The 13,362-nt window shown below is 60.1% G+C and overlaps 1 protein-coding gene across 1 annotated transcript; it reads right to left on the minus strand.

Moving 5' to 3' along the window:
- Positions 1–201: 201 nt before the first annotated feature.
- Positions 202–12,421, minus strand: LOC144609658 (cellular tumor antigen p53-like). The gene is made up of 10 exons (XM_078428159.1): positions 12,309–12,421; positions 9,319–9,382; positions 8,370–8,594; positions 5,468–5,651; positions 4,894–5,006; positions 4,410–4,519; positions 3,510–3,643; positions 2,210–2,295; positions 1,658–1,764; positions 202–1,291 (listed from the first exon to the last, which is right to left on the minus strand). Exons 1-10 carry the CDS (start codon positions 12,368–12,370, stop codon positions 1,198–1,200), a joined length of 1,179 nt encoding a protein of 392 aa, XP_078284285.1. The 5' UTR covers positions 12,371–12,421; the 3' UTR covers positions 202–1,197.
- Positions 12,422–13,362: the final 941 nt, after the last annotated feature.

Here is a 13,362-nt window from a genome sequence, read left to right on the forward strand (position 1 = left end):
TATTGGCTTACACCGAAGATGAACACAAACTACTGGAGCAACCCACTGGGATAGGCAGCGTCTCTGGAAGGAACGGGTGATGTTTCAGACAGTCTGTAGAAGGGTCTCGACCCGAAACGTCACCCATTCCTTCTCTCCAGAGACGCTGCCTGACCCGCTGAGTTACTCCAGCATCTTGTGGGTGTCAGAAATGCTGGAGTAACTCAGCGGGTCAGGCAGCGTCTCTGGAGAGAAGGAATGGGTGACGTCTCGTATGGGTAGGACAGGGACAAGTTTGGAGGGATGTGGGCCGAGCCCGGGGGAGGTGCAGATGGGGCGTGTAGGCCCGGCGTGGGAAAGTTGGGCCGAAGGGCCTTGCTTCCACGGCAGTGTGACTCCGTGACAGGGGAGAAGTGGGGACAGGAGACGGGAAGTTCGGGACGAGGGGGAGTCATTTCACTGTGGGTGGGTGGGGGGGGGGGCGGAGGTGAGGTGGCAGTGTGCTGGTGGGGGTGGGCTTGGTGCGGTTCCAGTCGACACACACTATGTTGGGGGGGGGGGGGGGGGGGGGTGTGGAGGGAGAGGGATCTCTCCTGGGACATTGCCAGTTACAGGAGACTCCGGCCTCTTTCCGAAGGGAAACAGCAGATCGCTCCGATCCGTTTAAAAGAATCCGGAGTGGGAATATTGGGAGGAATCTGTCACGAGGGGGGGGGGGGGGGGGGGGTCCGACACCAAGGGGCAGAGACAGAGAGGGGCGCAGAGGGAGACTGGACACTCCCCCACCCAGAGACCCTTCGTCCAGCAAAGGTTCCCCATTCTACCCCCTCCCCACCCTGACACTTGCCCTCTGTGTGCCAGGGGAACGTCACTGCAAACGAGGGCAGGGAGGGGGGGGGGAGGGGAGCCAGAGGAACGACCGGGGGTCCAGAGAGTCAGCCAGTGACGTCCAGTCCAGGGGTCCAGTCAGTGACATCCAGTGCCCACGGGGACCCACAGCCAGTGCCTTTGCCGGTGATACCCAGTATCCAGGAGTCTAGCCAGTGATGCCCAGTGTCCAAGCACACTCATCCAGTGCTGGGGGGGGGACCCAGCCAGTGGTATCCAGTGCACAGTGGCCGGGGACAGACGCAGAATAGAAGAGTAGGAGTAGAGAGTTGGCAGTGTGGTTACAACTGGTGGAGAGGTCACCAGAGGGGGGGGGCGGGGTCGGGGGGGTCAGTCCGAGTCGTGTTCCGCCTTCACCAGTAGTTTCTTCCCTTTCTTCAGCTCGGTGCTGCCACGCTCTTTGCTCTGTGCAGCTTTCAGACGCCTGTGGACGGAGGGGAGAATGTGTGAGTGTGTCTGGTGTATTTATTATTCCCCCCCCCCCAACCGGCCCACGACAAATTAACCCTCCCTCCCTCACCCCCGCCCCTCCCACAGCACGGCGCTCCCTCCCTCACCTCCGCCCCCCCCTCCCCCCTCCCACATCGGGGCGCCCTCTCACCCCCTCCCCTCCCACAGCGCGGCGCTCCCTCCCTCCCTCAACCTCGCCCCTCCCTCCCTCCCTCAACCTCGCCCCTCCCTCCCTCCCCTCCCACAGCGCTCCTTCCCCCCCACCCCTCCCACAGACTGGCGATCCCTCCCTCCCTCCCTCACCTCCGCCCCTCCCTCCCTCACCCCCGCCCCCACTCACTGCCTCTGATGCCGGTAAGCCTCCACCACATTGGAGGGGATCAGGTCTTTGACCTCCATTGCTTCCATGATCTTCTTCAGCATCTCGTAGCGTTCTCGGCCCCGAACCTGGCGGCGGGAGAGAGAGAGGGGGTGGGGGGGGGAGAGGGGAGGGGACCCGGTTAATTTTGGAGACCAGGCCAGCAAGCGGGAGCAGGGGGCAGACATTTATCACTCATTTCGAGAGGACGGTCACGGTGGCGCGGCGGTAAGAGTTGCTGCCTCACAGCGCCGGAGACCCGGGTTCCATCCCGACTAAGCATGCTGTCTGTACGGAGTTTGCACGTTCTCCCCGTGACCTGCGTGGGTTTTCTCCGAGATCTTTGGATTCCTCCCACACTCCAAAGACGTGCAGGTTTGGAGGTTAATTGACTTGGTAAATGTAAAAATGGTCCCTAATGGGTGTAGGATAGTGTTGGTGTGCAGGGATCGGGCAGCCGTGATTGAATAGCGGGGTAGACTTGATGGGTCGAACGGCCCAATTATGCTCCGATCACTTCTGACCGCCACCTACCTGCAAAGTGAAGACCTCATTGTCATCTGCCCGTTTCCTCTTGCTGGGCGCTGGTGAGACAATCGGCTGGGTCACTTCCTGGATGGCTGGGGAGGTTAACGGAGAGAGCGGTCAGAGTCTAGAAACATAGACAACAGGCGCAGGAGGAGGCCACTCCGCCCTTCGAGCCAGCGCCGCCATTCAACACGATCACGACTGATCATCCACAATCTGTGCCCCGTTTCTGCTTTCTCCCCACATCCCTTGATTCCGTTAGCCCTCGGAGCTGAATCTAACTCTCTCTTGAAAACGTCCGGTGAATTGGCCTTCACTGCCCTCTGCGGCAGAGAATTCCACAGATTCACAACTCTCTGCGCGCAAACGTTTTTCCTCATCTCAGGCCTAAATGGCCGACCCCTGACAACCGTCTGAAGAAGGGTCTCGGACCGAAATGTCACCCATTCCTTCTCTCCAGAGATGGTGCCTGACCCGCTGAGTTACTCCAGCATTTTGTGTCTACCTAGATAGAGCTCTTAAGGATAGCGGAGTCAGGGGGTATGGGGGAAGGCAGGAACGGGGTACTGATTGTGAATGATCAGCCATGATCACATTGAATGGCGGTGCGTACAGGCTCGAAGGGCCGAATGGCCTCCTCCTGCACCTATTGTCCATTGTCTACCTTTGATTTAAACCAGCGTCTGCAGTTTTTTTCCCAACGCCCCTTATTCTTAGACTGTGTGACCCCTGGTTCTGGACTCCCCAGCATTGGGAACATTTTTCCTGCATCTAGCCCAAAGATACTACAGGATCAAGATAGACCACTCGACCCTAAAACCCCCGTAGTGTGCCATGGCGCCATTTTAGTAGGCAGAAAATTGCAGAAACATTTAAAAAGAAAAATAACAAAAGTCTGTGAGTTGATAGATGAGATATATTCTGCATTTTAATGGTATCATCACACATACTGTTCCCCCAAAACACTGATTACACTGCGAGAGGCAGAGCGAACGGCGGGTTTTGCTTACTAAAATGGCGGACGTCACTCTCCTTTGCGTACTACACTTCAGTATAGGCGATTTCGACAGAGTGGTTCATCTTGTTCCTCTAGTATCTTTAATCTGGCCTGTCCAATCCCTTAAGAACTTTATGTTTCTATAAGATCCCCTCTCATCCTTCTGAACTCACAACTCTCTGGGTGGAAACATTTTTCCTCATCTCAGTCCTAAATGGCCTTAGCCCTTATTCTCAAACTGTGACCCCATGCCCAGTTCTCTCCCCCCTCCCCGCCGTGCCCAGCAGGGGGAGGGGGGGCTATACTCACACCGCTTGGGGGGGCCAGTGTCTGGGGTCCCCTCCTCCTGCTGTCTGCGGAGATTCTCCTCCTCGCTCTTGCGGTCCCGGCCGGGACAGGCGCAGACCCGCACCTCGAAACACTGCCGGCCCAGCAGCTGCCCGCTGTGGAGAGGGGGCAAAGACAGGGCAGCGTTAGAAGGGGTCGCGGCCCCAGGACGGAGCTCCGCCCTGGGGATCGACGGGAGACGGGGCTCCGCGCTGGGGATCGACGGGAGACGGGGCTCCGCGCTGGGGATCGACGGGAGACGGGGCTCCGCGCTGGGGATCGACGGGAGACGGGGCTCCACGCTGGGGATCGACGGGAGACGGGGCTCCGCGCTGGGGATCGACGGGAGACCCGCGCTGGGGATCGACGGGAGACGGAGCTCCACGTGCTCGGACGCACAAGAGGGAGGTGGAGCCTCCATCCGTCACCCCTCCGCGATGGAGCAATGGGGGACAGATGGAGCTCCGTGCTGGGGACAATAGGAGAGGGGGGGACGGGGGTAGGGAAGGGGTGTTACAGAGCTGGGGGGTGTGGTGGTGGAGGGAGGGGGTGTTACAAGGTGGGGGGGTGTGGTGGTGGGAGCGGGTGTTACAGGGTGGATGGGGAGGGTGTGGAAACGGTCGGTGCAGGGAGGGGATGTTACAGGGGAGGGGGTGGAGGGAGGGGGGGTGGGGAGAGGGTGACGGGACAGGGAGGGGGTGTTACAGGGCGAGGGGGTAGGGAGGGGGTGTTGCAGGGCAGGGTGGAGTGGTGGAGGAAGGGGGTGTTACAGGGTGGAGGAGGGAGGGGGTGTTGCAGGGCAGGGGAGGGAGTAGGGAGTGGACCGAGGGGGTGATGCAGGGTTGGGGGGGGGTGTTACAGGGCGGGTGGGGTAAGACTCACTCGGCCCCCTCCAGGGTGAGGATGGAGAGGATGGGGCGGCGGTTCATGCCCCCCATGCAGCTGCTGTTACACATGTAGTTGTAGAGCACCGTGGTGCAGTCCGAGCCCACCTGGGGGGGGGGGGGGGGGGGGGGGGGGGAGAGAGAGTCAGTGACCCCCAACTATCCCCCACCCCCCTCAACGTACCCTCCCACAGTCCCACGTGCAGGGGAGAGGCACAGGCCCCAGGTGTGTGGGTCTCAGTTCCCTGCAACCCCCAACCCCCTCACCCACCACCTCCCTCTCCCTCCCTCCCTCTCTCCGCCAACCCCCACATTCCATCCCCCACCCCCTCACTCCCTTCCCCCCTCCCTCCGTCCCCCACCTGCGCCCAGCAGACCCCCCCCCCACTGTGAGACAGACCCCCCCCCCCCCCCTGCACACTGTCTCACCGCCCACCCTCGGAGTCTCACTGCCCCCTCGTTCCCCCCGACCCCGTGCTGACCTGGGGCGGTTCATAGGGCACCAGCACGCTCTGCCTCTTGCTGTGCCCGTCCTCGGTGTAAAGCGCCCGGGTGTTGGCCTCCACACGGATCAGGTGGCTGGCGGGGGCCAGGCCTGGGGGGAGAAGTGGGGAGGGGTCACACACACACACCCCGACACAAACACACCCTCTCCCCCCCTCGATCGGTCTGAGCTGCCCTCGTGGTACAGGCATCTAATGACCCCCCCTCTCCCTCTGCACCCCCTCTCGGCATCACTGTCTGTGCTGTGTTCGTGGTGTGGGCATCTCCTCACCCCCTCCCCTCTGCCCCCCCTTCACCCCTCCCATCTGCCCCCCTTCTCCCTCTCCCCTGCCCCCCTCTCGTCTTTGCCCCCCCCCTCCCCACTGCCCCTCCTCTCCCTCTCCCCCCCTCCCTCTGCCCCCCCCCCCCCGCCGTCTGAGCTCATGCCGTGGGCACCCCCTCACCCCCACCTTGCCATGCCTGGTGCGGACATCTCCTCGCCACCCCCCTCTGTCGCCCTGCACTCCCTCTTCTCCACCCCCCACCTGCCCCCCCTCCCCCTCCCCCGCTCACCATCGCTGTCCGAGCTGCGCTCGTGGTGCGGGCACCTCCTCACCACCTCCGCCACGTGCTCGGACTTCTTGTAGACGGCGGTGGCGCGGAGGCGTGTGCCCACCGGCGGGGGGCAGCCCACCTGGATCTGCACTGGGCATGTCTTGGCCAGCTGGCAAAACAGTTTGTTCAGGGCGGGGGAGAACTGCAGAGGGGGGGGGGGGGGGGGGGGAGAGAGAGAGAGAGGGTGAGAGAGGCGCGGCGGCTAGAGTTCTCCAGAGACGCTGCCCGACCCGCTCAGTTACCCCAGCACTTTATTTCAAGCTGAGATGGGGCATCTCAGAGATTAAAGGACTCAGCCAAAACATTATGACCATTGACAGGCGAAGTGAATAACATTGGTTATCTTGTTACAATGGCACCTGTCAAGGGGTGGGATATATTAGGCAGCAAGTGAACAGTCAGTTCTTGAAGTTGACGTGTTGGATGCAGGAGAAATGGGCAGGAGTAAAGACCTGAGCGACTTTGACAAGGGCCAAATTGTTCTGGCCAGACGACTGGGTCAGAGCATCTCTGAAACGGCAAGGCTTGTGGGGTGCTCCCGGTCAGCAGTGGTGAGTACCTACCGACAGTGGTCCGAGGAGGGACAAACCACAAACCGGCGACAGGCAGGGTGTTGGGCGCCCGAGGCTCATCGATGCGCGAGGGCAACGAAGGCTATCCCGTCTGGTCCGAACCGACAGAAGGTCGACTGTGGCACAAGTCACAGGAAAATTTTAATGGTGGTCACGGGAGGAATGCATCACAATACACAGTGCATCGCACCCTGCTGCGTATGGGGCTGCACACGGAGGACCAACAGCATATTAGGCAGGTGGGCATAATGTTTTGGCTCATCAGGTCAAAATGTTTTGGCTGATCGGTGTACTTCTACACTGTATGACCCTATGTTAAAGATGTTCGTGGCGGCACGGTGGCGCAGCGGGTAGAGCTGCTGCCTCAACAGCGCCAGAGGCCCAGACAAAGACGCCGTCTGTGCGGAGTTTGCACGTTCTCCCTGTGTCCATGATCTCAATCCCCTCCGTGGCCCCAGCGTGGAGCCCTGTCTCCGACGGCTCCAGCGCGGAGCCCTGTCTCCCGCGGCCTCAGCGCGGAGCCGTCTGCCGCGGCCCCAGCGCGAAGCTCTGTCTCCCGCGGCCCCAGCGCGAAGATCTATCTCTCGCGGCCCCAGCACGGAGCCCTGTCTCCCGCGGCCCCAGCGTGGAGCAGTCTCCCGCAGTCCCAGCCTGGAGCTCTGTCTCCCGCAGCTCCAGCGCAGAGCTCTGTGCTGGGTTAAAAGGCAGGGCTGGAGGGGAGGAGGTGCCTGACTCCACAACATGCCCAGTCATGCCTGCCAGATCTCCTCCCAGCTCCCAGGGGCAGCACCTCTCTCTCTCACTCCCTCCCTCTCTCTCTCTCTCTCTACCCCTCTATCTTACCCTCCCTCCCTCTCACATTCCTTCCTTCCTCCCCCCTTGCTCTCCCCCTCCCTCAGTGAAGAGGACACTACCAGAACGCGGGCACCTCCCTGGGACAGGTAACCCCCCCCCCACAGCGTCCCTCCCTCACCCCCACCCCACAGCGCTCCCTCCCTCACCCCCACCCCCCCACATCGCTCCATCCCTCACCCTCAACAGCTTTCCCTCCCTCACCCCCACCCCCGCACAGCGCTCCCTCCCTCACCCCCCCCAGTGCTTCCTCCCTCACCCCCAACAGCTTTCCCTCCCTCACCCCCACCCCCGCACAGCGCTCCCTCCCCCCCCCAGTGCTTCCTCCCTCACCCCCACCCCCCCACAGCGCTCCCTCCCTCACCCCTCCACAGCGCTCCCTCCCTCACCCCCACAGCGCTCCCTCCCACACCCCCACACAGCGCTCCCTCTCTCACCCCCCCACAGCGCTCCCTCCCTCACCCCCCCACAGCGCTCCCTCTCTCACCCCCCCACAGCGCTCCCTCCCACACCCCCACCCCCCCACAGCGCTCCCTCCCTCACCCCCCCACAGCGCTCCCTCCCTCACCCCCCCACAGCGCTCCCTCCCTCACCCCCCCCACAGCGCTCCCTCCCTCACCCCCCCCACAGCGCTCCCTCCACACCCCCACAGCGCTCCCTCCCTCACCCCCACCCCCCCACAGCGCTCCCTCCCTCACCCCCACCCCCCCACAGCGCTTCCCCCCTCACCCCCCCACAGCGCTCCCTCCCACACCCCCACCCCCCCCACAGCGCTTCCTCCCTCACAGCTTTCCCTCCCTCACCCCCACCCCCCCACAGCGCTCCCTCACCCCCACCCCCCCACAGCTTTCCCTCCCTCACCCCCCCCACAGCTTTCCCTCCCTCACCCCCCCCACAGTGCTTCCTCCCTCACCCCACCCCCCCACAGCGCTTCCTCCCTCACAGCGCTCCCTCCCTCACCCCCTCAGCGCTCCCTCCCTCACCCCCACAGCTTTCCCTCCCTCACCCCCACCCCCCCCCCACAGCGCTCCCTCCCTCACCCCCTCCCCCCCACAGCGCCATGCTCCTCACCTCCCTCAGCGCGGCGCTCCTCCCCCACAGTGTGGCGCTCCCCCCCGGACCTCCCACAGCGCGGCACTGCCCCCCTCAGCGCGGCGCTCCTCCCTCACAGTGTGCCGCTGCCCCCCCTCCCCCACCCTCAGTGCGGCGCTCCTCCCCCACAGTGTGGCGCTCCCCCCCGGACCTCCCACAGCGCGGCGCTGCCCCCCTCCCCCCCTCAGCGTGGCGCTCCTCCCCCACAGTGTGGCGCTGCCCCCCTCCCCCCCCCTCAGTGCGGCGCTCCCCCCCTCAGCGTGGCGCTCCTCCCCCACAGTGTGGCGCTGCCCCCCTCCCCCCCCACAGCGCGGCGCTCCCACCCTCACTCCCGCCCCTCTCACCGTGCAGGTGACGGACTTGGCAGTGCTGGACTTCTGGAAGTGCAGCTGGAAGTGGTGGGGGCCCGGGTAGTTGGCGGTGGTGAGCACGCTGGAGGCCGAGGCTGAGGGGCCGTCGCTGGGCGGGCAACCCCTCGACGAGGAGGGCACCAGCGGGTCAACCGGCGGCCCCGGGTCCATGCCCACCACCGGCAGCAGCGGGTCACCCATGTCCAGGTCATCCAGGCCCTGGGGGAGGGAGGAGAGGGGTGGGGGGGGGGGAGGAAGAGAGGAAGGGGGGGGGGGGAAGTGTGGGACGAAGAGAGAGTGAGAAGGACAGCGAGGGGGAAAACGTGAGGTAGTGAGATGGGGGAGGAGAAAGAGGTGGGGGGAAGATGAGAGAAGGGTGGGGGGGAGATGAGAGAAGGGTGGGGGGGAGATGAGAGAAGGGTGGGGGGGAGGAGATGAGAGAAGGGTGGGGGGGAGGAGAGAGAGGTGGGGGGGAGGAGAGAGAGGTGGGGGGGAGGAGAGAGAGGGGTGGGGGGAGGAGAGAGGGAGAGTGTGGAACAAAGAGAGAGGGTGCGACAGACAGAGAGGGGAGAGAAGGCAGAGGGAGGGGGAGAAAGAGAGGGAGTGTGGGACAGACAGAGAAGGAGGGATGGAGAGGGGGAGAAAGAGGAGGGTGAGAAGAGGGAGTATGAGATAGTGATGGGGAGGGAAAAGGGAAGGGAGAGGGAGGGGGGATAAAGGGGAAAGATAACAGGACATGCGATATAAAGCTGCCGACCCCCCCTAATCCCCACCCTGTCCCCTGAAACTCTCACCCAAGAGCCCGAATCCCCACCCTCAGGCCCTGACCCCCACCCTGGGGGACTGGCCCCCACCCCCCGGCTACCCTGCCTCTGAGCCTAGGCCTAGGTTGCCGTGCCGACGGTGCAGACCGCAGCCTGGGCCTGGGAGTGGTTGCACTCACCCACATGGTCATCTTCAAGTCGAGCTCCGGCGAGGCGCTGAGTTCCCGTTCCGACACCTGGATCCTGAGGGGAGGGAGATCCGTCCGTCACCGACACGTTACCCCTCCCGCCGCGACAGAAAGCCCCGGGGTGGCAGAGAGATCCCCCGTCCTGCCTGCAACTCAAGTCAGTCTCAGAGCCCGTGCCTGCTCGCGCACACCCAACCCGTCTCCCATTACAATCACCCCCTAAAGTGGGAGAGTCTAGGACTAGAAACGTAGAAAATAGGTGCAGGAGTAGGCCATTCTGCCTTTCGAGCCAGCGGCGCCATTCCATATGATCACGGCTGATCATCCACAATCAGTACCCCGTTCCTACTTTTCCCCATATTCCTTAATTCCGTTAGTCCTAAGAGCTAAATCTAACTCTCTCTTGAAAACATCCAGTGAATTGGCCTCCACTGCCTTCTGCGGCAGAGAATTCCACAGATTCACAACTCTCTGGGTGAAAAAGTTTTTCCTCATCTCAGTCCTAAATGGCCGACCCCTTATTCTTAAACTGTGTGACACCCTGGTTCTGGACTCTCCCAACACGAGGAACATTTTTCCAGCATCCAGCCTGTCCAATCTCTTGAGAATTTTATATGTTTCTATAAGATCCCCTCTAATCCTTCTAAACTCCAGTGAATACAAGCCCAGTCGATCCATTCTTTCATCATATGTCAGTCCAGCCATCCCGGGAATTAACCTGGTGAACCTACGCTGCACTCCCTCAATAGCAAGACTAGAGGTCATAGCCATAGAATTAAAGGGCATCCTTTTAGGAAGGAGACGAGGAGAAATTTCTTTAGCCAGAGGGTGGTGAAACTATGGGATTCTCTGCCACAGAAGGCAGTGGAGGCCAAGTCAGTGGATATTTTTAGGGCAGAGATAGATAGATTCTTGATTCGTACAAGTGTCAGAGGTTCTGGGGAGAAGGCAGGAGAATGGGGTTAGGAGGGAGAGATAGATCAGCCATGATTGAATGGCCTAATTCTGCTCCTGTCACGAATGACCTAATATGTGGGAGGTGGATGAGAAAGTTGGATAACATAGAACGATTGTGAACGGGTGATCGATGGGCCGAAGAGCCCGTTTCAATGCCCGAAGAGCCCGTTTCAATGCTGTTTCTCTCAACTAAAACATTGGAGTATTGAGTCTAGAAGTTGGAATGTCATGTCACTGTTGTAGGAGACGCTGGTAAGGGTAGTAGAGTCATAGGAGACTAAGCGCTGGAGTAACTCAGCAGGTCAGGTGTGTGTGTGACGGGATGGTTTGGAGGGAGCTTCACTCTGTGTCTGTCCCCGGAATGTCTGTGCATGTGTGTGTGAAAATCAGAGTGTGTGTGCACGTGCGAGTGAAAGTATGTGTGCGTGCGTCTGTGTGTGAGTGAGAGTGTGTTTCTGTGCGTGCGTGCGTTTATGAGTGTGTTTCTGCGTGTACGTGTGTGTGAGTGTATGTGTGCGTCTGTGTGAATGTGAGTGTGCGTGTGTCTGTGTGTGAATGTGAGTGTGCGTGTGTCCTGTGTGAGAGAGTGTGTGTAATACTAATAATAATTTCCTTTATTCGTCCCACACCGGGGGAATTTACAGTGTTACAGCAGCAAAGTGGATAGCAAGAGAGCATTCATTATAAATAAAAGACACATAAATTGTCATCAGTTTTCTGTGTGTTCTTAACTGTTACTGTTCACTTCGTCCGCTGGGAGCAGTGCTGGTTGTGCAGCCTCACAGCAGCGGGTAGGAAGGACCTCCTATATCTCTCCTTCACGCACTTGGGCTGAAGGAGTCTGTCACTGAAGGAGCTACTCAGTGCAGTGACAGTGTCCTGCATGGGGTGGGAGTCGCATGGGGTGGGAGTCGTTGTCCAGCAGCGATGTTAGTTTTGCCATCACCCTCCTCTCTCCCACCGTCTGCACTGAGTCGAGGGGGCAACCCAGGACAGAGCCGGCCTTCCTGACCAGCTTGTCGAGTCTCTTCCCTTCCGCTGCTGTGATGCTGCTGCTCCAGCAGACCACTCCATAGAAAATGGCCGATGCAACCACCGTGTTGTAGAAGGTCCTGAGGAGTGCCCCCTGCACTCCAAAGGACCCGAGTCTCCTTAGCAGATAAAGTCTGCTCTGGCCCTTTCTGTATAGCGCATCGGTGTTTTCGGTCCAGTCCAGTTTATTATTGAGGTAGACACCCAGGTACTTATAAGAGTCCACCCTCTCGATGTCCATTCCCTGGATGTTCACCGGGGGGACCTGGCTGCCCTTGGGGAAATCTACCACCATCTCCCTGGTTTTTCCCCGCGTTGATCCGGAGGCAGTTCCGCTGGCACCAGTCCACAAACTCCTTGATCAGTTCTCTGTACGCCCTGTCCTCGTCGCCCGTGATGAGGCCGACGATGGCAGAGTCTTCAGAAAACTTCTGTAGATAGGAGTCTGCCGAGCTGTGCCTGAAGTCCCCAGTGTACAGGGTGAACAAGAATGGAGCTAGCACTGTTCCCTGCGGAACCCCAGTGCTGCAGACCACCCTGTCCGAGACCAGGGTGCGTCTGGCAATGTGAGTGTGCTTGTGTCTATGGCAGTGTGTGTCTATGGCAGTGTGAGCGTGTGTGAGTTTCTGTGTGTGAATGTGGGTATGCGTGTGAATGTGAGTGTGCGTGTCTGTGTGGGAGTGTGCGCGAGTCTGTCAATGTGAGTGTGCGTGTCTGCAGTGTGAGTGTTTCTGCGTGTGCGTGCGTCCGTGTGAGAGTGTGTGTGCCTGTGTGTGTGTGTGAATGTGAGTTTCTGTGTGTGAGAGAGCGTGTGTGTGTGTTTCTGTGTGTGCGTGCGTCTGTGTGTGTCTGTGTGAATATGAGTGTGCGTGTGTGAATGTGAGAGTGTGTGTGTTTCTTTGTGTGCTTGTGTTGGCTGCAGAGACGGGCGTGGGCAGAGATCTGTCCCTCCCCTTGGCCCCTGCCCTCCCTCCCTCCCGGCCCACACTTACGATTCCCACAGCTCCTGGAAGGTCTCCTGGCTCAGCGGCGGGTCCACCTGATTGTCCGACATTCTGACCGGCGTCGGGAGCGGCTCGGTGGAATCGAGGGGGATAATGCAGCTGGAGAGAGAGAAAGAGACAATAGACAATAGGTGCAGGAGTAGGCCATTCGGCCCTTCGAGCCAGCACTACCATTCAATGTGATCATGGCTGATCATTCTCCATCGGTACCCCGTTCCTGCCTGCTCCCATACCCCTCTGACTCCGCTAACCTTAAGAGCTCTATCTAGCTCTCTCTTGAATGCATTCAGAGAATTGACCTCCACTGCCTTCTGAGGCAGAGAATTCCACAGATTTACAACTCTCTGACTGAAAACGTTTTTCCTCATCTCCGTTCCGAGAGGGGGGGGGGATGCGAGTTACAGCATCTATCCACAGCCACAGCTCCCAGGACCTGGCATCACAGGTCGGCTGATCGGTAAGGAATGCATTCGGTACACTGTCCTTCATCAGTCCAGCTCGTTTCCTCGTTTATTATACTGTTTACACTGTACTATGTTTACATATTCTGTTGTGCTGCTGCAAGCAAGAATTTCATTGTTATAGTGATACAGCGCGGAAACAGGCCCTTCAGCCCAACTTGCCCACACCGGCCAACACGTCCCAACTACATTCGCCCCTGCCTGCGTTTGGCCCATATCGCGCCAAACCTGTCCTATCCATGTACCTGTCTAGCTGCCTCTTAAACGTTGGAATAGTCCCTGCCTCAACTACCTCCTCTGACAGCTCGTTCCATGCACCCACCACCCTCAATGTGAAAAAGTCACCCCTCAGATTCCTATTAAATCTTTTCCGCTTCACCTGTCCTCTGGTCCTCGATTCCCAACTCTGGGCAAGAGACTCTGCATCTACCCGATCTATTCCCCTCATGATTTTGTACACCTCCGTAATATCACCCCTCATCCTCCTGTGCTCCAAGGAATAGAGTCCCAGCCTACTCAACCTCTCCCTATAGCTCAGAGCCTTCGAGTCCTGGCAACATCCTCGTAAATCTTCTTTGCAC

The sequence above is a fragment of the Rhinoraja longicauda genome, chromosome 34 (assembly GCF_053455715.1).
Source record: "Rhinoraja longicauda isolate Sanriku21f chromosome 34, sRhiLon1.1, whole genome shotgun sequence".
NCBI lineage: Eukaryota > Metazoa > Chordata > Chondrichthyes > Rajiformes > Arhynchobatidae > Rhinoraja > Rhinoraja longicauda.

Bases quoted from the DNA above. Each gene is read 5' to 3' on its own strand.
- LOC144609658 (XM_078428159.1), bottom strand. From the start codon at position 12,370: ATGTCGGACAATCAGGTGGACCCGCCGCTGAGCCAGGAGACCTTCCAG. The intron at 9,383-12,308 runs GTAAGTGTGGGC...CCCTCCCCTCAG, and splicing joins TTCCAGGAGCTGTGGGAATC to GATCCAGGTGTCGGAACGGG. The intron at 2,296-3,509 runs GTGAGTATAGCC...TAACCTCCCCAG, and splicing joins CACTGGCCCCCCCAAGCGGT to CCATCCAGGAAGTGACCCAG.